Source organism: Pterocles gutturalis, unplaced genomic scaffold (assembly GCF_000699245.1).
Source record: "Pterocles gutturalis isolate BGI_N339 unplaced genomic scaffold, ASM69924v1 scaffold15052, whole genome shotgun sequence".
NCBI lineage: Eukaryota > Metazoa > Chordata > Aves > Pterocliformes > Pteroclidae > Pterocles > Pterocles gutturalis.
In genome coordinates this window covers 95,898-118,490 of record NW_010115683.1, presented here as the reverse complement: position 1 = coordinate 118,490, position 22,593 = coordinate 95,898, and the positions used below count along the sequence as shown (strand labels likewise).

The 22,593-nt window shown below is 39.3% G+C and overlaps 1 protein-coding gene across 1 annotated transcript in view; it reads right to left on the bottom strand.

Annotated features, from left to right (window-relative positions):
• Positions 1-22,593, bottom strand: part of FAT4 (FAT atypical cadherin 4) — a gene marked incomplete at its 5' end in the record, with an annotated part of 136,197 nt that overhangs the window by 17,711 nt on the left and 95,893 nt on the right. The window contains 6 exon segments of the mRNA XM_010075276.1: positions 533-840; positions 1,618-1,722; positions 9,356-10,712; positions 10,714-13,727; positions 16,572-16,822; positions 21,161-21,341. Coding sequence (XP_010073578.1) covers positions 533-840; positions 1,618-1,722; positions 9,356-10,712; positions 10,714-13,727; positions 16,572-16,822; positions 21,161-21,341 — 5,216 coding nt within the window.

Below are 22,593 nucleotides of genomic sequence, written 5' to 3'. Positions count from 1 at the left end.
CTCTCAGTGTAGCATCTGTGAAATTTTTACATGGATGCTACAGAGGAAAAATAGGCTTCCAGTCTGATGAGATTGGTAAAATCTCTAAACTAGCTTAAGGAGGTTAGAGACCCCTGGAATTTTAAGTTGGTCCACTTCTGTTTTCCAAATATTGAGAAAAAATATTTTGAGGTTTTTTGTAGTTACTATAGTTAGTTAGCCTTCCCTGATAATCATCTCTCTAATCTGCAGTTAATTAGCCTCATGTGAAGTAATTTATTTCATTAATTATTCCTGGTTCTCATTTTTCACATTTAGAGTATAGGGCATTGCACATGTTTTTTTAATTATTCTTTATCATCATCATACTAAACAAACCACGATAGGTCTTTGAGTCAGTTGGAGCAAGACAGAAACGAAGGAGGTTTTTTCCAAAGTTGGGAGGTTCTGCTAGCAAACGCAACATTACTAATTTTATGTTTCTCTGAGTTCACATGGAAGCCAAAGTGACTTGGCTGAACTTGTCTTAAATTCTCACTTTAGCATTTCTTACCATTCCAGCCCTCCGGGCAATAACTGTGTGAAATTGTCCATCAGACACCTTCTTAGTTGTGGTAAGCTTGTATGTGCCACTGCCGAGATTGTAGGAGAATCTCAGCCTCTCTTCTACTATCTCCAGGGCCAGAAATTCTGCCCGCTCTCCGGTTTGGTTATCGTAGTTATACAACATTAAGGCATTACTTTTGATAGTGGCAAACTTTATATAGATGTAATTATTGTTTGGATCCATACTGGGAAACTCCATATACGACAATTCTTCAAATCCGTAACTGTTCAGTTCACAATGATTCCCAAAAACACCTGCAAAATGAAAAGTAAAATCTGCTATCAGATATTTTTTCCTCACTGAGCATTCTCCCAGAAACAAAGTATTCATGTGCTCCAGATAAGGCCACGATACACAGGCTCTTTAAGAAACCTCCAATATATGATTAAAAATATGCAACTTGAACAGAAGAATTCTGTTACCCTCAGGTGGGTGTTGAAGGATATATATTTAAACTTAAAAATTGAGTTACAAATGACAGATACATCTATTGAAAAACACGGTACATTTAATTGAGCTCTACAGTTTCTTTAGAAAACAAAACAAAGCAAGTTTGACAGCTATGTCAAAGATGGTTGTTAATTATCATCAGACATTTTTCAAGCCAGTTATGGTAATAAATTTGCAACCTGAGCTTATTTTTCTCTTTATAGCTGTTATCTGAACTGTTTTTCTCAATCAATAGTTCATTTTTGATATTTATGATATAACGTGATTAAAACATTATGCCTTCTTGTATTTTTATTGATCTGAATATTTTGGTGCATCCTACGTGTTTCTTTTCAGATCTCTGTCACATAATTTACCTTGATTTTTTTTATTGCAGTGACAATGAGAAAAAACTTACTTAATTTATGAATATTAGTTACATTTCCAATGGACTATGACTACACAGACAACTGACACCAGCCCATGGAGAGGGATCCATTTACACACCCATCCATTTTATGGATGGTAAAAATAAAGAGCAATTGAAGAACTATTAATGGGGAAAGGGCATGTCGAGCAGCGAGGAGGAGAAGCGTACTCACCGAAGGGGCAGTGGCAGTAGTAGCCCTCCACCCCACTTTGGCAGGACCCACCATTGAAACAGGGGTTGCACTCGCAGTGATTGACAGTGGAGTCGCACGTTTTCCCTGCGATTAGGGAATAAAAGCAATTTCCAGGTCAGAGTATTCAGGTCCATAGGCAGGTCAGGCAGGTATTTAGGTAACAAGCTTATGAACAAATGCTGAACGCATGCTTTGGTGGCATGGGGAAAGGAGGGAGGGTGCCAGGGACCAGTTGCAGCTCTGGGAGGGAGGGAGAGAGGAAGCACAGACATGATGCTGGGCTGCTCCCAGCCCTTTCAGGGGGATACCACACAGGACAGAGAAATTAACTGTGCTTTTCAAGTGTCTCATTGTAATTATCTCATATAGGTATTGTTCTTGGTGGTGGTGGTTGGTTTCTTTTTTGTTTGTTTTGCTGTGGTTTGTTGGGGTTTTTTTTATTAACTGGTATCTGTAAAATAGATTATGAAATGAAAGGAAATGCTGAACTAGAAAAAAAAAGTTTTTTTTTTTCCTATTGAATGCACAGTAATCTTTAGTGTGAAGGGGACTGTGGATACAGACAGCCCTTGCTAGACCCTGTATGAACACAGCATGCTGAACACAGGCTGCTATTGTACATTATATGATTTTTCTTGCTTTTCCTCATCAATTACATCCTCCCTTCCTGACTCGGAGGGACCAGAGTCCTCTGGAGATAAAACAAGTTACTCTGGACACAGTCCTTTTTAAGCAGACATTGTCACGTGTGGTAAATATTATTCACCAGAGAATAAACTGAAATCACGTAATTCATTTCAACAAGGAAGGAAAGCAGGAGAAATGAAGATTTTAACAGACCCTGGATACTGACAAGGAGATTCTTTGTAAAAAACTAAAATTTTCTTTGTATGGAAACATTAGCTACAAAAGTATTGCTCTTCACTTCTAAGTTTTTCAATGCTTTATTGGTTTAGCAGTATTTCCACTCTTGGTACCTGCCTTCCTTCTGCCAGCAGCGCCAGCCTTCGCTGCCTGTTCAGCAAAAGCTGTAAAGTATTGCCATGTCTGTCCCTGCTTCTGTGCAAAAATTGGCAAAATCAGCTGCAATCTTACAGACCTCTCCTTGCACTTCACCTAAGCCAGGATATATACACGTACTCAGCAAAGGCTAAGACTGCCTTACACTTCTGATTGCACTGATAATGAATTATTTGATTCCTCACACCATACAAATAGAACATACATTTAACTTAAGAGTACAACATGAGCTTGCATAGAGGGTGTCCATTCTTATGTCACATATCTCTTACAATCCTGGCATGGCACATGACAGCAATGTGCAACATGTAGTCCTTAGGAATTGCTGGTCCCTAAAACTGTAGAAAATCAGGACTGTGCTATATTAACTCTGCTAGCATTTTCAGAATTCCCCAACTTCAGTCGGCTGATTAGAAAACCTCCATTCCCCCCTCTACTTTTCTGTTTAACCTAAAGAAGTTTGCAGGCAGCTCTTCCATGTGAGCAGCAGCCCTCCATGTGTGACTGCAAGCAGGATGGAAATGGAGCGCTGGAGGATTCCTGTGGTTAATACGTAACTCAGAGATTTACCATAAATCCAGGAAACATTTCCAGTGCCTGAATCTAATTATGCTTTGGGGATATTTATTTATATTTGATTCTCTAATGGGCATGACTGAAGGATGAGCTAACGTTTTATGTTAAATTTTACTGTTTTCTTTATTTTAAAATTACGATACGTAGTACAGATCTTTGCCTTACCAAGGAGAACACATAGCAAGAATGAGGCAGAGATGCTTAAATTAGGTCAATGATGTTTTTTAGTTTTCAAAAAACCCAAGCGTAGTTAACAAGGCTTACTCAGTTTTTTGCAATTCAAACTAACTAAATACTCTTCTTGTTCTCAGCTAACATTAAAGCTGGCATATTTGCTGAGTCAGCAACAGAATATGGGTGTTTATTTTAGCTGCACATGTTTTAACCAGTGAATAACAACATCTTCTTCATATTTAACAATTGTTTGAATAATTCATGAAACTAATAAAAGTGTGTTTGCATTTATTCCAACTGTTTTGACACAGGAGAAGATGAATACTCTGATTAAACAATTCATCAGAGCTATTAAAACTAATATTTATTTAAAATGAAGAAGAAATTTTGGCTATTCTTTGCCATTCACTGAAGTGCTAAAGACCTGGGAAAAATGTATCTATTTACATTTGGAACAATGATCCAACAAAAGATGTCTCTGAAGCTTACTTTTCCTCTTTAAATACATGTTAAGAATGCTTATCCTAGAAAGCTAGAGTCCTTCAGCCAGATATCAGCAGGACAAAAGTATAACTTGGGAATATTATTCCTAATTTCTCACTATGATTATTCTGTATATAGATTTAATATAACCAACTTTGATAAAGCAAGATCATTAGAAAGTTATAAACTAGAAGCTGACAAATAAATAAGTAGGTAAACAGTATAACAATGTCATGTAACCACTGAAAGAGCAGAAACTATTTCTATTTAGTATATAAATAATTTTTATTTTTTTTTTAAATCCTGATATGACCATGCAAAACTCTTAAGAGAGCCATGTTTTTTTCTGCTTTAAGATAATATTTAGTTAGACTTTTTCTTCCCTCTAAAAAATTCCAACTCTCCTGAATTTAATCTCCTATGCGTATCCCTCCAGGCAACCTTCTCTACCAATTACTGTGCACCAGCTTCTTCTGAAGACACTTGCTGCTACAAGGCCTCCTTCCTTCTTTTCTGCAGAATCCTGAACTACACTAATTCATCCAAATGTCCTTCTTCCTTCAGATCTTCAGTCAGTCCCTCCTCAGACTGCCCCTCAGACAGAAGCTCTCACATGTTCCTTGCCCATCCTCTAAGGAGAGGTCTCCATATTTCAAGCTATTACTGGCAGCCTGCATTGGTTGCTTTGCTGAGATCCAAAGTTTCTATCAACTCCTGGGTTTTGGATATCCACCTGTGTTCAAACTCACCTTCTTAATCTTCTGTTTAATCTAAACTATGTTCCTCCTGTGCCCCTGATTTTTCTTCTGTTGTTATTGCCCAGACCTGATTGGCAGAAGCGGATCTTTCTAGACCTTTAAACAAGGATATACACTCTAGGAATCATGGAGAACTTAGGCTGAGGGACCTAGGAGGTCCTGATGTCAAACCCACATTCAAAGCAAGGCAACCTCCAAAGTCAGATCAGGTTGCTCAGGGCTTTACCCAGCAGGGTTTTTCTCTTGTTACCAGTTACATTGTACTTAGTCCTGCAACTTTTACTAAACTTCTACTTTTTTTTTCATTTAACACCTTATTCTTCTAGCAAGCAGAGCTGTCCAAGATGGCAGCAGGTTGTCCTACCACTTCCTTCAGTTATCTGCCTTGCAGCATGCTAGCACTAGCTTTCCAGTAGCTTAGCAAAAGACTGTATGTGTTCAACTTTGCCCTCATGGCCTACCTTTTTCTTGGGTCACAGACACAATAAGGTGTTTACTAAAGACTATGATTTGGAAAAACAAAAAACAGCTTGCAAATCCATTGCTTTTCCTGTTCTGCCTAAGATATTATGCTCATATTTAGGCACTATTTTTTGTAGAGAGGACTGCTTTTCTTGAATAGAGAATTTAGACAAGTACTAGTTATTTTGAGAGTCTCCCACAGATAAATCATTCAAGGAACCTTACTGGATTGAAGAGGCTAAGAAACTGTTTGACACTATGCATAAAAGCATCCTCACCTGAACCCAAGTGCTCAGTTTTACTGCTTTCCAGAAAGATGAAGCCAATGATTTTAACCTTACGAAACTAGAGCAGTTTTGGTTTTCAGAGGTCATTTTCCACAATAGTCTGCTGATTTAAGTGTTACACGGTGAATGTAAGAGTAATGATCTGATAGACCTTTATCCCACCTAACATACCTCAAAAAATCATGAGATGTATGTGTTTTCATGGCTTATGCAAGTCAGTTTTCAAAAAGCACTTTCACACATTCAGACTACTGTGGGCTTCTTAGATGGGGAATAATTTTATTTGGACAGCATAATGAATTAACCTAATAATATGTGTTTGATTAGTGTTTCAGTGTATCAAATCCAGTGAGGGGAAGTAAACACCTCAGCCAATGTTTTGGGAACCAAGGAGACTCCAAGCCAGAGCTGTCCCCAGTAACACTCTATTTCAGGTGACTGTTGTGGTTAGTTGAGTTTCTAGATCTCTTCTCAGCTGAAATATCGAAGATTCAGGTTATTAGTTTTCGTGTCAGAAAGATCTTTTTCTGAAGACCATGAATACTAGGATAACGCTGGATAATTGATAACAGACAGCATTCAGCATTTATCATTCATCACCTCAAGCTCATGACATCACATGCAGGGGCTTATACAAAAATCTAACTTTCTGAGAATTATTTTTTTTAATTGAAAAATGTAACAGGAACAGATACCAACTGAAAGCTCTTGGGTTAGATTTCAGCTGATTTGAGAGTATTAGGTTTTGTGGTTCTCTGTGTCCATCTTTTAAAGCAGTTATTCTAAAATTCTAATCTTGCATTTGAAACAATTTCACAAAGCTACATTCCTTCATCCTAATGAGTCCTGGAAAACAGGAAATGAAGGGTTCAAAGGAAGGGCAGGCAACTACTGTAAATCACAAAGTATATTCCCTCTAGAAAGTGATTATTTTGAAAACACAACCTGATCATCATTAAGAGATGTAATTATAACAGATTGTTTAAACCCTAATGATGTTGCTCTGTGGTAATCATTCTTTATAATCCTACTCAGTGAAAAGAACTAAATTACCTTTGCAGTATGATGAAGTAAAATGCAGCTGACAAAACATAAAAAAATCAAGGAAAAGTAAGACTCTCAGTTTTCAGGTAAGCCATTATTAAAGGTCTACAGCTCATGTAGTCTAATTTACAGTGGACAGAGAGTCTGTCTCAGAAAATACTAATTTCTACTTGTATGCAGTACCATGTAAATATTATTTATTTTACTGAGCATGCAAATTCAATTACAAGACTGTGTTTTCATTCCAAGACAAGTAGCAAAGCTATGTATATAGCAAAGAGAATTAGAAATGCACTATTTTGGATGTCTTTTTTTTTTTTTTTTTTTTTTCCTGATGTACTGAACTATTATATTCATAAAGAAACAGTTTCAGGCTTTATTTTTACATTCACTATGGCTATCTTTAATCATATATGATTCATGCTTAAATGCCCAAGCAGCTGTCTTCTCTTTCTGTTGGCAGTATAATGACATAATAGTCTCTATGTCAAGCATTCTCAAACCATCTGTATTCTGACATTTGTTTGAAGAAGCTATTGAATACTAAATTTGTAGAACTTCAAATATGCTTTTGCAGACATAAAATGTCTAAATATACTGAATATTAAAGATCTTATCTAACAAGCTCTACTGATATTCAACTCCAAAGATACTTTGGTTTCTAATTACATACTGCAGTGCCATTTGTTTTCTGTCTTGACCAATTAATCTCCAGACACTTAAATAATTCTTGATTCTGCCATGGCCAATTGATTTAAAAGGATCTGACTCCCAAATAGAAACGTCTGCCTCAGTGGTAGTCTATTTTAAAATTATTTGTGTTGACAAGGAGTTTAAGAAATCTCGTATCAGATGCCACATTTAATTCATGGCATGAAAGAAATCCAACGCTTCAAACTTTAAGAGTCTCTCATCACATTTTTTCTTAGCTTAAAATGTTCTTTGAGTTTGTCACATGTAGAGCTTTACTTTTAACTGACACAAGGGTTGAACATTAGGATATGAGCTTTAACATCAGAAAAAATTAGCTGGATGTTTCTCTAATGTTTCAAATTACAGGCTAGAGGCATATATTACAGTATGCTGCTAGAGTTAAAGAAGTGTTTTGCTTAGTTGCAACAGCAAACATATGCCCATTTAGTCTCTGGTGCTAATGATATAAAGAGTTACAGGGGACAGATGCCCTAGAATTATTTTGCCATGCTCCTGGCAAAATAATTTGATGTACTAATACAACATGAAATAAAATCCCAGATTATTAACTTAATTAGAACTGCTTGTCAATTAACAACAATTGCTGCTGACCTGGGGCTCCCTGGTACACTCCTGAGGTTCACAGAAAAGATCACATCAGTGTCCTTCCACACTGCATATGTATCAACTGCTGTAGCTGTATTTTGTAAACAAAGTCGTTAACCCTTTACTTTGAAATTGATTAACCTCCTCCTTTGCAATAAAATACGTAACATCTCCTGTACTAATCTGGTTTAAGAAAAAAATAAAAGAACAATCAACCCCCAGTAGTTTCAAATGAGTTTTGGTGGCAGCAGGCAGCGGTGGCAAGCCCAAGTACCACCACCATAACGAGCGTGGCTGTGCCGACCTGGGCTTCCCCAGGGCATCTGAGATACAGAAATACTCCTCAGAAGAGATAATGAAAGCCTTACCTTATTTTCTCTGGTTATACTCTTCATTATGTCTGTAAAAAGTGGCCTAAATTCCTGATGTAGAACAAAGCACAGTAAATGTGCAACTTTCTAGTGCACAGAGGAGCCACACGCAGAAGAAAACCCAAGCTGATACAGATTCTGCCCGATCAAAACAAGTGTGTAAATCAACGTAAAACTTACAGGCTGTTTGGAGTAGGGCTGCTTTCCCAAATCTCAGCCTGAGTAATAAAGGAAGTTACAGGCTGGAAGATCTTCATGCTAGAATAATTTCAAGGAGACAAATTCGGTGGGCCAAAGTTTTGATGGTATAGTTAGTCATGATAACCAAGTAGTTTTCTTTTGCTTCAGAGGACGTATCTGTATTTTTTTCCAACCCCTAACACTATGCATTACAATGGCTTAAGTGGCTTAATAGAATTTGCAATCTAAATCTGTAAATATTTGTCTTAAAATTACTAAAAGCATCCAGAACCTTTTCAGAGACAGCCAGGAATTTAATTTGCTCATCACTGTACCCTTTGATGACCGCAAATAAAATACATGATCTTCCCCCATGACAACAGAGAATAGAGCCTTCCCACGATGAGTGCAAACATCAGCCTACTTTTCTAGGGATAAAATGCTGCTATGTTTGAATGTGTAATAAATATTTGAGGAAAAAAAAAAACATTTAGAAGAGGTAGGAATGCTGCAGCCATTTCTGTTGTTAATGAAAAAAATAAATGGCAAAGGGACAAAACATGGAACAGACGTGCTTGGTCATTTTGCCTGATTCTGTTTTCTTTCCCATATCCTTCAGCTTGCATGATCTTCTATCCTTCTGTCTTGTATGACTGTAAGCAATTTGGGGCAGAGGTTGATTTTCTTGCTTGGCACACTCCTAGCAAACTTGAAATGCTACCACAATATGCATAACAATAACAAGAACAGAAAAACCATACTTAACCATTGGAAATGGTTTCTACATATTAAAAAAATTAAAATAGCTCCTGTAAAATCCTTCTATTCTAATGCAAATCAGGCAAGCAAGATCTGTCTGAGGACAGAACTAAAATAAAGTAATTCTATGGACACTGCGTCTCCTCAATTGTCATAACTACAAATGCCTCATTTTCCTCTTCACCTGTTGGGGATGCTCATATTCAGACAATTGCAGCTAGAATGTATCTTGTGCTAAAAAGGTACATTTCCACCCTCTTTCCATCTCTTTGTGATTGTAGGATGTAGAAAAGTAAAAGCGTACCTGTATACCCCGTTTTACAAACGCAGTTGAAGCTTCCCGGGAAGTTCTGGCAGGCAGCACCATTTTTGCAGGGGTTGGAAAGGCACTCATTGACATCCCTCTCACAGGCCAGGCCGGTGAAGCCCTCTGGGCAACTGCATGAGAAGCCCCCCACCAAGTTGTGGCAAGTCCCATCGTTGTGGCAGGGGGAAGGGAGGCACTCATCGATGTCCGTCTCGCACAGACTCCCATCGTACCCTGGCATGCACCTGCACACAAAGGGCCGGAGGGGCTCGTTGGCCACAATGATGACAGGGACGCTCTCATGGCTCTTCAGAGCCGGGCCCACAGCCAACCTCCTCAGGCAGCTGCCTCCGTTCTGGCAGGGGTTCTGCAGGCACCAGTCGTGATCCACAGCCTCGATCCGCACCCCGCTCTGGCGGAAAAGGATGTCTTTGATGCTCTCAAAGAAGGTGGCCACGCCACTGGGATTCACGTACTGGTTGTTGCCACGTTTGACAGCTGCCATCAGGAAGGTGTGGTTGCTCTCCTCGTACAGCCCGTAGAGCTGGATGGCGGTGCCCAGCCCCGTCAGCTGGGAGCTGGCGATGCGCAAGAAGTGGAGGTAGTGATTCGTCAGGAAATCCTGGATGCTGTGGGTGCTCAGGCGGAGGAGGATGCTGTTGTCAATGGTAGCATTGCCAAAGCCCGTGAAAAAAATACGGACACTGCTGGTGACGGCGCCATGCAACCCGTCGTTGCTGAGGACAGCCAGGTCAAACGTGCCATCTGTGGACCTTGCCTGTGAGTGCAGCTCACAGGTTCCCCCAGGAATACTGAAGAGGCTGGTGACTCCTGAGGTGAGGGAGCACTGGAAGCTGTCTAGCACATCGGGATCCTGTGGCTTTACGTTGCCCAAAATTCCACCTGGGAAGAGGTTGCCATAATAGTGAACAAAGATTTCTACCGTTCTGGGCTGAGATGGGTTGTCATTTTGGTCTATTACCTTGATCTGCACAGTTCCTGTGGAAGACATCTGAGGAATGCCAGAGTCTCTCGTTATCACCGACAGATAGAAATCACTGATTTGCTCCCTGTCGATCTCTCTTGTTGTTGTCAGCACGCCAGCAGTGCTAAGGCTGAAGTAGCTGGTTGCAGGGCCAGTGCTGAGCAAGTAATATGTAAAGGGACCTTGGTTCGGAGGAAGATCAGGATCTGACGATTCAAGCATCATCACAAGAGTTCCAGCACGGTTATTCTCCATGACTTCTCCTTGGCTGGTAGACAAGGTAGGGCCGTTGTCATTGATATCTTCCAAAGTTACCAATAAAGAGGCACTTCCTGTAGCAGATGGCGGCACTTCCTGTAGAATATGGCATGCCTGAAACGAAGGCCAGCACAGACAGGTTGTATACAGGCAACGTTTCTCGGTCCAGCTCTGCAGTGACTGTCACCTGTCCTGTTTGCGGGTTGATGGAAAAGGCACTGTTGTTGTTGCCAGACCCAATGAAATAGGAAAACCTGCTCCAGCTAGGGACAGAATCTGAATCAAAGGCACTCACAAATGTGACATGGGTGCCTGGAGGAACACCCTCACTGATTCGTACGTTGTAGGCTCCTAATGTGAAAACGGGAGGATCATTGGCATCTAGTATAGTGATATTAACGGTTACTTCATCTATATCTGCACCACGAATGCTCCCAAAATTTTTTGCGAGGACTTTCAAAGAGATCCGTTCTTCTTTTTCTCTGTCAAGAGGTCCTGAAACATAGATCTGGCCACTTTTCTCATCTATCTGGAAGCCTTTCTTTCTGCTGTTGCCAAAGATAAGGTAGTGGACTTCTCCATCAGTTCCCATATCTCGATCACTTGCAAAAACTTCACCTACAACAGTACCTTTGGAGGCTGCCTCAGAAACCTCAAAATAATAAAGCTTGGACACAAAACGGGGCACATATTCATTTGTCCCTTCTAACCGGATGTTGACACTAGCAAAGCTGCACCTCTCTTCATCTGGAACATTAAAAGCCTTTACTGTTAAATGGTAACTTTGCTTTGTTTCATAATCTAAAAATCCCTGGGTGGTGATCGTTCCTGTATTGGGGTCAATGACAAAGAGGTCACTATCCGAGGACTGAATAGCATACGCAATCACAGCATTAGGTCCAGAGTCAGCATCAGTGGCATTTAAACGAATAACAGTTGTCCCACTGGGGGCATTTTCTAACACATTGGGAAAGTAGTCCTCAGGGCTGAATGCTGGAGAATTATCATTCACATCAATGACATTAACAGTGACACTACAGTAGCCTGTTCTGGACACCCATCCTCCATCCGTGGCAGTAACAACTAGCTCATGCCTTTGGGATAACTCAAAATCAAGTGGCTTTGCTAGTGTCAGTGTACCAGTAGTCGTATTAATAGCAAAAATGCCAGCCTCATTTCCAGAGGAAATATTATATCTGATTAATCCGTTCATAGCGGCATCTCTGTCTCGGGCTGAAACCGTCCTGATCACCGCTCCAACAGAGTGACTCTCTGGGATAGTAATGCTCATACGGCTTTGAGAAAACTCGGGCGTATGGTAATTTTCCTCTGTCACGACTATTTCAACAGCTACCTCAGATGAGAGTGGAGGATTACCTTTATCCTTTGCTTTCACTTTAAACAGAAAGTTTTTGTTCAGATCAGCCATTAGTGAAGATGACACAGAAATCCAACCTGTACTCTTGTCCAGTCTGAATTTACTACTCTTGCTTTCATCAGAGATAAAGTATTCCACTTCAGAATTCAAGCCAAAGTCTTTGTCATCCACTGCGGTAACTTTAATTAAGTTTGTGCCAACCCTCACGTTCTTAGTAACAGGAGTAAAATATTTATGAGCGAGGAACACTGGTGCGTTGTCGTTGCTGTCTACTATGTTAATGGTGACAGTTGTCTCGCTCATTAATGGAGGACTGCCTCGGTCTGAAGAAGTAACGATGAAGCTGTGCCTATTAATGTTGACATTGCTTGAACCGCTGGAGTTTTGATACCTTAAATACTGCTTATTGAAAATTTCCCCTGTGGTTGCATTAATTCGGAAGAACTCAGACTGGGATTTTATGAAGTAGAAGACTTGGCCATTCGACCCTTCATCAGGATCGGTAGCTGAAACCTGGGTGACTTTCAACCCAATCCCAGGAAGCTCGGGACACTCCAAGTAATAGGACGGCTTTGTAAACCGTGGGGCATTGTCATTGACATCAGTGACAAATATGGTGACATCCGTGCTCACTGTCCATCCAGAGTCATGTGCAGAGACCCTGATTCTGTAGCGGTCCGTATCCTCCCTGTTTAGTGGTCTGCTGATGGTGATGTCCCCAGTACTGGGATTTATGGTAAATGGGAGACTCGTATCTCTTATGGAGTATCTGCTGACTGCGTTCACCCCAATGTCTTCATCTGATGTTGTGACTCGGGTTACTGTAAAACCCAGAGGTGCATTTTCAGGCACAGAAGCACTGAATATCTGGGAAAACCTCGGAGCGTTGTCATTTTCATCTAAAATATTAATGATAACTTTGACAGTTGTGCTCTGGAGCGGGGTGCCTTTATCTGAAGCTTTTATGGTTAGTGTGTATTGAGATAATTTCTCCCTGTCCAAGGGCCTGACGCTTCTGATCTCACCAGTGGCTTGATTGATACTGAAGCTATTTTCTGTATTGCCTTCAATTATTTCATAATTTAGCTGTCCGTTTAGACCACTGTCCCTGTCAACCGCAGCCACCGTCAGTATCTTCCGTGGGGACAGGTTCTCCGCTATTTCTGCAATGAAGGGATCTTGCTCAAACTCTGGCGCGTTATCATTGACATCTATCACTGTTACTTCCAGTTTCTTATATGAGGAAAAGGGAGGAAAGCCTGTATCTCTGGCTTCGATCCAAACCACGTATTTCTGTATGGCTTCGAAATCCAAAGCCCGTCCGACAGAAAGCTGTCCTGTCACCTGGTCAACCAGGAAGGTGCTGCCCAGGTTACCACTCGCAATGTAGTAAGACAAGGAGCCTCCTCTGGCTGAAGACCCAGAAACGGTGGTGATAAGCGTACCAACTGCTTGGTTTTCAGGAAACGTGAAGGTCTCCTGATCAGCCTGAACCCGAGGAAATTCTGCTCTGTTCACAAACCTCACGGTGACAGTTGTAGAATCTGTCTTGGGGTACCGGCCACCGTCCCTCACGTGAACAGAAATGGTGACTTCGGACTCTCCTGCCAGTGGGTTTGCAGCCAGGATTGCCCCCCTTGCTGGATCAATGTGGAATTTCTCAGAGTTTTTCCCCACAAGGGAATAATGGAGCTCGGCGTTGGAGCCTGCATCCTCATCAGTGACGGTCACCGCAAACACAAATGAGCCTGAAAGGGAGAACAGAGATAGGGCAGCTCTTTAGTGAATGCACCGATCATGGGAAATGTGATGCCAGCTTTTCACTCGGAAGCACTTGTGAGGGTCCCCCTCCTGCTATATGTTCTGGAGCAGTATTCTCTTCCTTACACTGCTCTGAAAATGAACTGCTTTTTTTCACAGGATGAGAAGTTCAACAAAAGGTAGGTGAGTTTCTGAGCCTGCAAAACACGCATGTGGTGAAAAAACATGGGTCTAAAAACTAGGTCACTGCATTCAGAGAAATGCATGTTCAGATGTCAGGGACTGCATGTATATTTGCACTGGAAAATGGACCTGCAATTTTTTGCAAGTCGAGCATCCAATTTCTAGAACATTCACATTATGAAAGCCATAAATCTAATAAGATTGAGTGTTGTTTTGATTTTTAAAATTATTCATAGTTTATTTATCCATGTAAAAAAACCCTTGGAATTGAACAACCATTAAGGTTACATAAATGAACAGGCAGCACACATGGGCATTTACCCTAAAGACCCACCTTTTCTTGCAGCCCCTTTTCTCCCTATTTCCCTCATGCTGCTTCTTTGTCGCCAATAGCCTCTTGCCTCTGTTTTTGTAAGAATATTCTGAAGACGGTAACTAATGAGACTGCGCTTTTAAAAACATGCTGGTCCTCTGAGATAGGGGTAAAATCACATAGAAATATAGAACTATTGCACAGTAGTGCAATAACACAAATATATTACATTTCAGGTCTTTTAAATTTAGGCTTCACAATGAGCTCAACCCTATGGGCACCATTTGCATTAGCATCTCTATTTACCTATTTGGAAGAAGAATCTAGGGTGTTATTTTGCAGATCTGATATATATATATCTGATCTAATGCATGGCACGTCTTTCAAATCTGACACTGCCCAACCAATTTGCAGAACACTCTGCTGATGTTTTACTGGTACTGAAATATAGAAAATAGCACTGCTGTATAAAATTCACGTTGTTTTCAACCTCTTAAGGCAAAATCATTTACAGGCAGGAATGACTTTGACAGTGTCCCCTGAAAACCACACTTCATGTCACTATTTGTCATGGGCAATGATTTGTACTCCAGAGGAAGGAATATTTAGACAAGAACAATATTCAAATCCTTGTGAGAAATGGGATGGGAAAAAAGAGGCTTTTTCTTGAGCTAAGCAAGGTATACTATTATTTATTATTATTACTAATTCCTCTTTTTAGTCTTGATTAAAAATTAACAAGGAAATTAAGGTTTTTCTTTCAAAATGTATACTAGGTATTCTGTAATTGGAATAAAAGCGAGTCTTGAACAAGTATTGAGGGTTTGTTCTTTTTTTTGGAAAAGCTGTTTCAGACTCTACATTGGACTGCAATAAAGTTTTTGTTTTGTTTTGTTGGTGTTTTTCTTTTTTTTTTTTCCTGCTAGTAACATCATTGTCAACAGCCTTTCAATATAATGTGAAAAGTTTAACATTTCCTTTTAAACGAAAGTGAACTATCAACTGAGGAAGTTGCAAATAAAAAAGTGCACGTATCTCTAGGTTTTTGCTAAGTTAAAAACAGAGTAAACATGGCCTAGGCTTCGTATACATTTATAGTTGTAACAGGTTTCATACCAAAAGCATCCAAAAAGATATTGCCAAAAAACATTAGTTAAACGTATGTGTACTTCTCATAAAAATATTTAAGGAAACACCCAAAAAAGAACGACACAAAGGCACTGTGCCCTAGTCAGAATACACAAAGATTCACCAATGCAATAATAATATACTTTAATAATGCTGTTCTGGAAACAAAGAAGAAATGTAAACAAATTAATTCTTCCATAAAAAGGAGAAGTATTTGCAATTGTTTATGTAAAGGAAAATTTGTTTTGTAAGCCATTTATCTTGAACTCCTCTCTGTAGGCATCACATATCCATGTACACATACACATGTGAAAATGCCCAGTGTCGCTGACTTCCACAGCCAACCGCTCTGACTGCAGTTGGGTGAATCTGTGCTAATACAGTGATGATATTATAAAAGCTGTTTTGAGACAGTAGAGGTCCCAGTATTAGTCCGTTTTAAATCTTGGGGAAAAAAAAAAAATCTCATAATAGCAGAATCTCTCAGAATATTCTCCCTGTCTTCATGCAAATACATATATTCTCCTTTCTTTCCCCTTGCAATGCCAGTTCTGCAAATAGAAAATATTAGTATTTCAGATTCACCCATTTCTAATGTATGTATTTATTAGGCTTGTTCAAACATAAACAGAAACAGAAATTAACATTGAGTGAAGTTACTTTAATTTGGGTCCGGGTTCCATAAAAGGAAGGTTGCTGCTTGGCTTTACTTTTATTTAACTTTACTTCACGACTTGGCTCAAGGAAAGGCAACATAACTAACATTTGCTATCGATACGGTCCTTTTGGAAGAGGTTGACAAAATCCTCTTTAGGAATTGCTTGGGGTGGCAAAAGAACATCTACATGGAGGAGGAGACTTTCAGAGGAAAAAGAGGCTATTGCCTTCCTAAATCTGATAAAGTAATTCGATCAACTTGTTTGTCTTTCAGATTGAAAGCTACGTACTGGTTTATACTGTCTTCTTTACAACACTGCAGGAAAATAATTGGATTTAGATGGAAGGAACAAACTAAAAGAAAAATTTCTAAATTACAGGTCATATATTGAGCCTTTCCGTTATTCATCCCCATGCAACACAATGATAACAAAACCTGGAAAAGAGCTGCAAAGGAACATCTCAGAAACATTTCTCATGGCACAGCTTTGCATTTGTAAGATGTTTACACAGTCTGAGGTACCCCATGCACTGTCACCCATCAGGTTACCTGAAGTGGTAGGCGATGGGACGTGGGTGACGTAGGGATGATGTTGAAACTTGGGCGGGTTGTCATTCACATCAGCGACGGCAACGAGCACACTGGTGGAACTGGAGAGAGCCCTGGGGAAGCCCCCATCACTTGCCACCACCACCAAAGTGTAGTTCTCCCTTGCCTCTCGATCAAGTAGAGCACTGGTGATGATTTGTCCTGTTGATGGGTTGATTGTGAATTGCGAATTGCCACCGGTAAGCTTATAGCTGTTTGGAGAAGAAAAAAAAAAAAAAAAACCAAGGAAGAAAAACTTGATTAGTATTTTATAAGGCATCCCACTGCCTTAAGATAATAACAATTTTCTATACTCTTCACACCACCAGACTGATGGATATCAACACACAGATTTTCTTCTGACCGTCCATCTCTCTTCACTTTTTTTCAGTATTCAGTATTTCACTTCAGTATCTTGAGACCTGTCATAAATGACATTTCTGGGGATTTCCAAATGTAGCTGCTTAACACAGATAGAATTCTAATAAATGAGGAGTAAACTGAGCCTTTGTACATTTGGAGATACAGTCAGACGTACTCTCAATATTACAAGTGGCCTGCTAGAGGCATGCTCTAGTACTGATTTCTCTGAGCTAATGCAAGGGTTTATCGGTGTTATTCCAAAAGGCTGACATGCTCTTAACTGAATCTGCAGAATGTAATAAGAAAAAATCCTATTGATGATGACTATTTTACAAAATAATGAGGGTTTATGTTCATATTGTTTCCCAATACTGAGCTAAATTTCGTTATTCCAGATTTCAATGATAATTCCTAGTAGTTCATAATAATCCATAGCAAATCTGTAACCACAGAACTACATTAACAGAGACTTAATTGGGAGCAGAATTTGACCTCTGACTGTTGTGTATGTGTGTACATCCATGTGTTTGTGTGTAAAGCTGTGATTTGATAAGAACTGAGTGTGTGCTTACTGCAGTTGGTTGTACAGGCTACCTCTGGCTTACTAGCACAGTGAATCTGTCCTTTCCTTTTGAATGCTGACCCAGCCTGTGTCCATACAGAATGAATCCTGAAGACATATGGAGCACTGGGTTGTATTTTTCAAGGTAATTGGTTAATATTAAATCTCTATTAATTCAGACAATGGGCTTTCTATGAAACAAAGGAAGCAAAAACTGGCTAAAATGAACAATTCCCATGTTCAATATCACAACCCTGACAAAAACCAACAGGCAGCTGTGATTAGCATCACTTCTTCAGAGATGCCTGACACAGCACCAGAGCAGCTTTTTTGAAGTATGCAAGTCTATAAAAGAGTCAGAAGAAAACTGGTGTTATGAGAGAGAGCAATATTCATATCTTCACCTTTTTAAAATCAAAACAGGTTATGACAGAAATAATAACACAGGCCAGAAGCTTTACCTAGAGGACTGATAGCCAGCCCGTGTAATAAGCTGTGGCAACTGCTCATGTTCAGTCATTAATCTCTACACAATGCCATGAGCACACTTTAATTGCTTAATTATGATATAATATGACGGCCATATGTAATTATTTGCCAGCTATAGCAATGTGCATTCTAGGGTGGAAAGAATGCGCACAAAGCCTAAAGCACCACTTAAATCTCCCTGAATACCAGCAGCACTGGCAAATTTCGGTCTGTGACTGGCAATGTTTTAACCCTCTGTGAGGTGTCACAAGAAGACGGGGACTTTCTCTTCTGTATTTACACATGAAAAGAATCGCTCAAGCTTTAACACTGGAAAGATGCTATGGCTTTTTTTTTTTTTTTTTTAAGAAAATTTAAAAAAATTTACATTTGCCATAGGATATTCTGAGCTATATCCGAGTACAACTTCATGCAAACCAACTGGACAATGTAAGTGTGTTTCCAGACAGTATCTCAGCATAGTTACAAAAAAAATTCCAAATCAACAAAAGGAAAAAAAAAAAAAAATCTAAACTCTTGTGATGGTGACAACTAGCATAAAAGGAAAGTGACTGAACTGCTTAAAATCTGGCTTTCTGATTAGTCTGTGCTCATCCTTCTTATCTATACTATCTGTAATAATACTGGTCAAGTGCGCATCGCCTTGAGCAACCTCATCAGCCCCCTTTAATGACTTCACAGATTATCACCAGAAAGAAGAGAGAAAGAGTTGGCATATATGGATATGTAACAGTTTTGCAGAAGATTATCTATTTCTTGATAGCACAGAGTCCATTTTTTTACTTTACATGAAAATTGTAGCATAGGATTTTACATACCATCTTGGGAAACCAAAGATTTGATTTTGAAACAAGACTGAAAAGGAGTTTTGAGTGCTCAGAAACTCTGACAAGAAGACCTTACATGTTCTGTTCCCTCTGGCTTTTGTCCGGTTTGTAATACCAGTCATATTTTAAGATTTGCATTACTCTAAATGCTGAATCTGGACAAATTCTATCCAAGAAAAACAAAGTATGTTCCTGAGTCTAAAAAGTGCTAAACAAAACCTTAAAACTATTTTTAAATAGCTGCTTACAAAGGAAAAAAAAAATTTAATCAGCTCTTCTACTATGAAGTACTGAGTGAATAACAAAGACTAATGGCAGAGATATTAAAGCAATTCAACCACACTAAAGAAATCTGAGAGCACCCTGATAATTTCTGATTATGGGATGCAATCATTACAATCATTCATCCTTTGTATGGAATTCTTTTTTTCTAAAGAAGCTTGCCAGAAATAGCTTCTTAGAGTGAGATTGACTAGAATTAAAAGCTTCATTGTTTCACAATTTAATAAATGGTAATTTTGGATGCGTTTCAAATATTAAATGATGCCAAAACATAAAGTGCCTATTTTTGGCTTGTAGCTAGTTGGAAAGAAAAGTGTTACAGTGCTTTATACACACTTACTTTGCTAGAACATAGTTCTATTTCCTTTATTTTTTTAAATGTACACCTCAGTGATGTTCTTACACACTCTGAAGAATGAACTGAGGTAAAATAACAAAAGTAAAGAGGGTACTTTTATATCCTGTTTTGTATTATGGGAACAGAGATACACGTGTTTGCAGTCATGGAAGTTAAAAGCAACAAGATTACCTGCACATCCTTCCAATTAATAACTAATATGATTCTACTTTGTATTCAGTCCTCAGTAGATAATCTTCAGCTTGTCACTGCCACTTAGCATCTTCATTACTCTTGTCTGTGAAACTGGGAATGGCCAGTGCTCAGCCCAGCGCCCAGTTAAGTTGCATCAAATGAGCTGTGCAAACCATTTGGCATGTAAAGCAAAAATTACTAATTCTAACTTTTTACTGTTTTTCTGAATGGGATAAACTTCACTTCTCACTTTGTGTAATTTTCATTCTATAAATGGGGCTCTAAACTGAAGACATTAATTGACCATAAATTTACCCAAGGAACACGGAGGCTTCAAGTGAAAATTGCTTACTACATGAAAAGAAGTGAATGCAGCTGCAAGGGAGGTAAGGGTTTCTGTTGACCGAGCAGTGGTCTGCAGTATCTCCCATAACATACATATAATAGTATGTTGAGTGATATTTTACCACTTATCTAGATTATTATAAGAGCATCCAAGTTTGCATAAGCAGTCATATAAACTACAGTTATGTTTAAAGGCCATTTTAGATTAAAAATAAGATACTGAAGCCTTCCCCAAATATGTGTATGCTATCACAAGAATAATACTATCCACCAGTCTGGAAGTTTTTATGAAAAAAAGTGATACACATTCCTAGATTTGCCTAGCTTAAAAGTTAAAGATGTCCAGAGCTGCAAAATACATTCTGTGCTTTTATTAGAGTGCTTTCATGTGAACATAATTTAAAAAAAAAAATTAACTCTGCCTCAAAGTCAGCTTTTGTAGCAAATTCATCAATGACATTTGAAAACTGCATTTCTTCTCCCCTACCAAGCCCTTCCCAAAAGCTCCTTTGATTAAGGACATTTAAGAAGTCTGTCAGCCTCCAAGAATAATGGTTTCTGGCTTCTTCAGGAATACACTTTAAACAATTTGTATTCTATATATATTAACTATATCCTTCATTACGAGGCCTCAATTCTAAAAGCTATGCTAAACAGAAGGTGAAAACATTTCCAAAGGCTACACAAGCTGATGGTGCTCAGTAATGAAGAACATTTACAGTCTATATTGTATTTCATTATGCAGAGAATGTATATATATAAAGAAGGCAAGCTGAAGTGCTTAATCCATTTATGATATTATCTGGAGTTTCAAGGTTAGGTTTCTTTGGTTTTATTTTTTTAATTTGTCTACCTCTATCCTTATTGAGACATATAAATCTAGCCTATTAACAATCACACTCAGGTGCAAGTTAAACTAGTTCGCTTTTCACTTAGTAGAAAACTGAAATAGTGCTGCAACTCTACTTGTCCTTGATCCAGTTCTAAAAGCCTATAAAAAATAAAAAAAAGCTCCAGATTTCCTGAAAGAATTTAGCTGCATGTATACAGCTGTCCTTCTGTGTCTTAGAGCTTTATGGCATGTTGGTGATGGACACTGGGGAAAAAAAACCTCAGGCAGTATTACATACAGCAACAGTCAATGACCTACCTAATAACGGCATTTGTAGAAGCATCAGCATCTGAGGAGTTTACGAGCAAAATATCTGTCCCTGTAGGTGCATCCTCTGGAACAGTGGCAGAATACACATTAAAGGCGAATGTGGGGACATTGTCATTGACATCATCCACCGTGACAGCAATGGTTCCAGTGCCAGTGAGGGCAGGAGATCCTGCGGGAAAGCGGGATACAAAGTGCTAGAGGTTACAAATACCACCATGCTAATCTGAGGTCTGCCATCCCCAATTTAAAGCCTAGTGTTTGAGCATGTCACAGTTCACAGAACAAGAAAGCCAATTCAGCATACAGGACAGGGTCAGATTTGTTTCAAAGGCACCTTGACATAAAGTACAAGTTGTGAAAGAAAAAGAAAAAAAAAAAGATTTTTTTTTTTCTTGCTTCATCTAATTCCAGAAATATTTTGTAACACAAGCTCAGCGGAAAAAGATGGTCTTGGAACTGCTCAGAGCCTTCCTGTAACAATTAGGATCAATTTGAACATGTGGTTGACTTTCCTATTTCTACAAGAGAAGACGTTCAAAGGTGGCACACTGACAGCCGTGAAGACTCCAGCCCTCAATTTATTCATCCACAGAACAAATAGAGCGGAAACAGTGGCAAACCCCAGCTTTCCTCACTGCTTTTCCACTGCCGGTCATACCCCTGACCTGGAGAGACCTTCTCTGAGCTGGGGAGAAGGCTGCACAGTCTCCAGACCCATTCAGACTCAATTTCTGCTTTGCAGAAGCAACCATCTATATCAGTAAATAATGCTTGCTCGGGTGGGATATTGGCTTACAGGAAATTGAACTGAACTTATTTAACCTACGGCTTTCATCCTCCTCGTTTTTCTAATACTTAACTCCAATGAGCAGAAACAAGTGAGAAATACCATGTTTATTCATGTGCCACTTCTCAGTATTTATTCTCTCAAGGTTTTCCTTTGTCAAATACAAAAAAAAAAAAGGACACTGAAAAGTTCCTGTTAGTTCTGACAGTCTACTACCCTTATTTTGAGCCAAGAATCAGCATGACAGCTTCTGCCAACCAAATTCGTCATTGAGGGTCCTTGAAAAAAATGGGAGCATTCCTTCCTTTGAATACATAGCAATAAACAAGAGAGAGAAGCATAAAACACGTAAGATATGCCCCTTTTACTCAAATGACTGACGATGACCATGCCTGCTTTAGCCAGGCTTGTGTTGCTTTCCCCTTCAGTCTCAAAACAGATACAACAAATTCATCATTTTGCTGGTCTGGGGAAAAAGCAACGCTAATGAAATGCTTTGGGCCAGTACCCTAGAGACCAGTTTGAGTCCTTGCCGCAAGGCGAGTGTATTACACGGAGCTGTCACTTGATGAAACACAGCATCACCACCATGGTCCTTCCACCCCAGCGGATGAGCGGGGTGGCTGTTACCCGG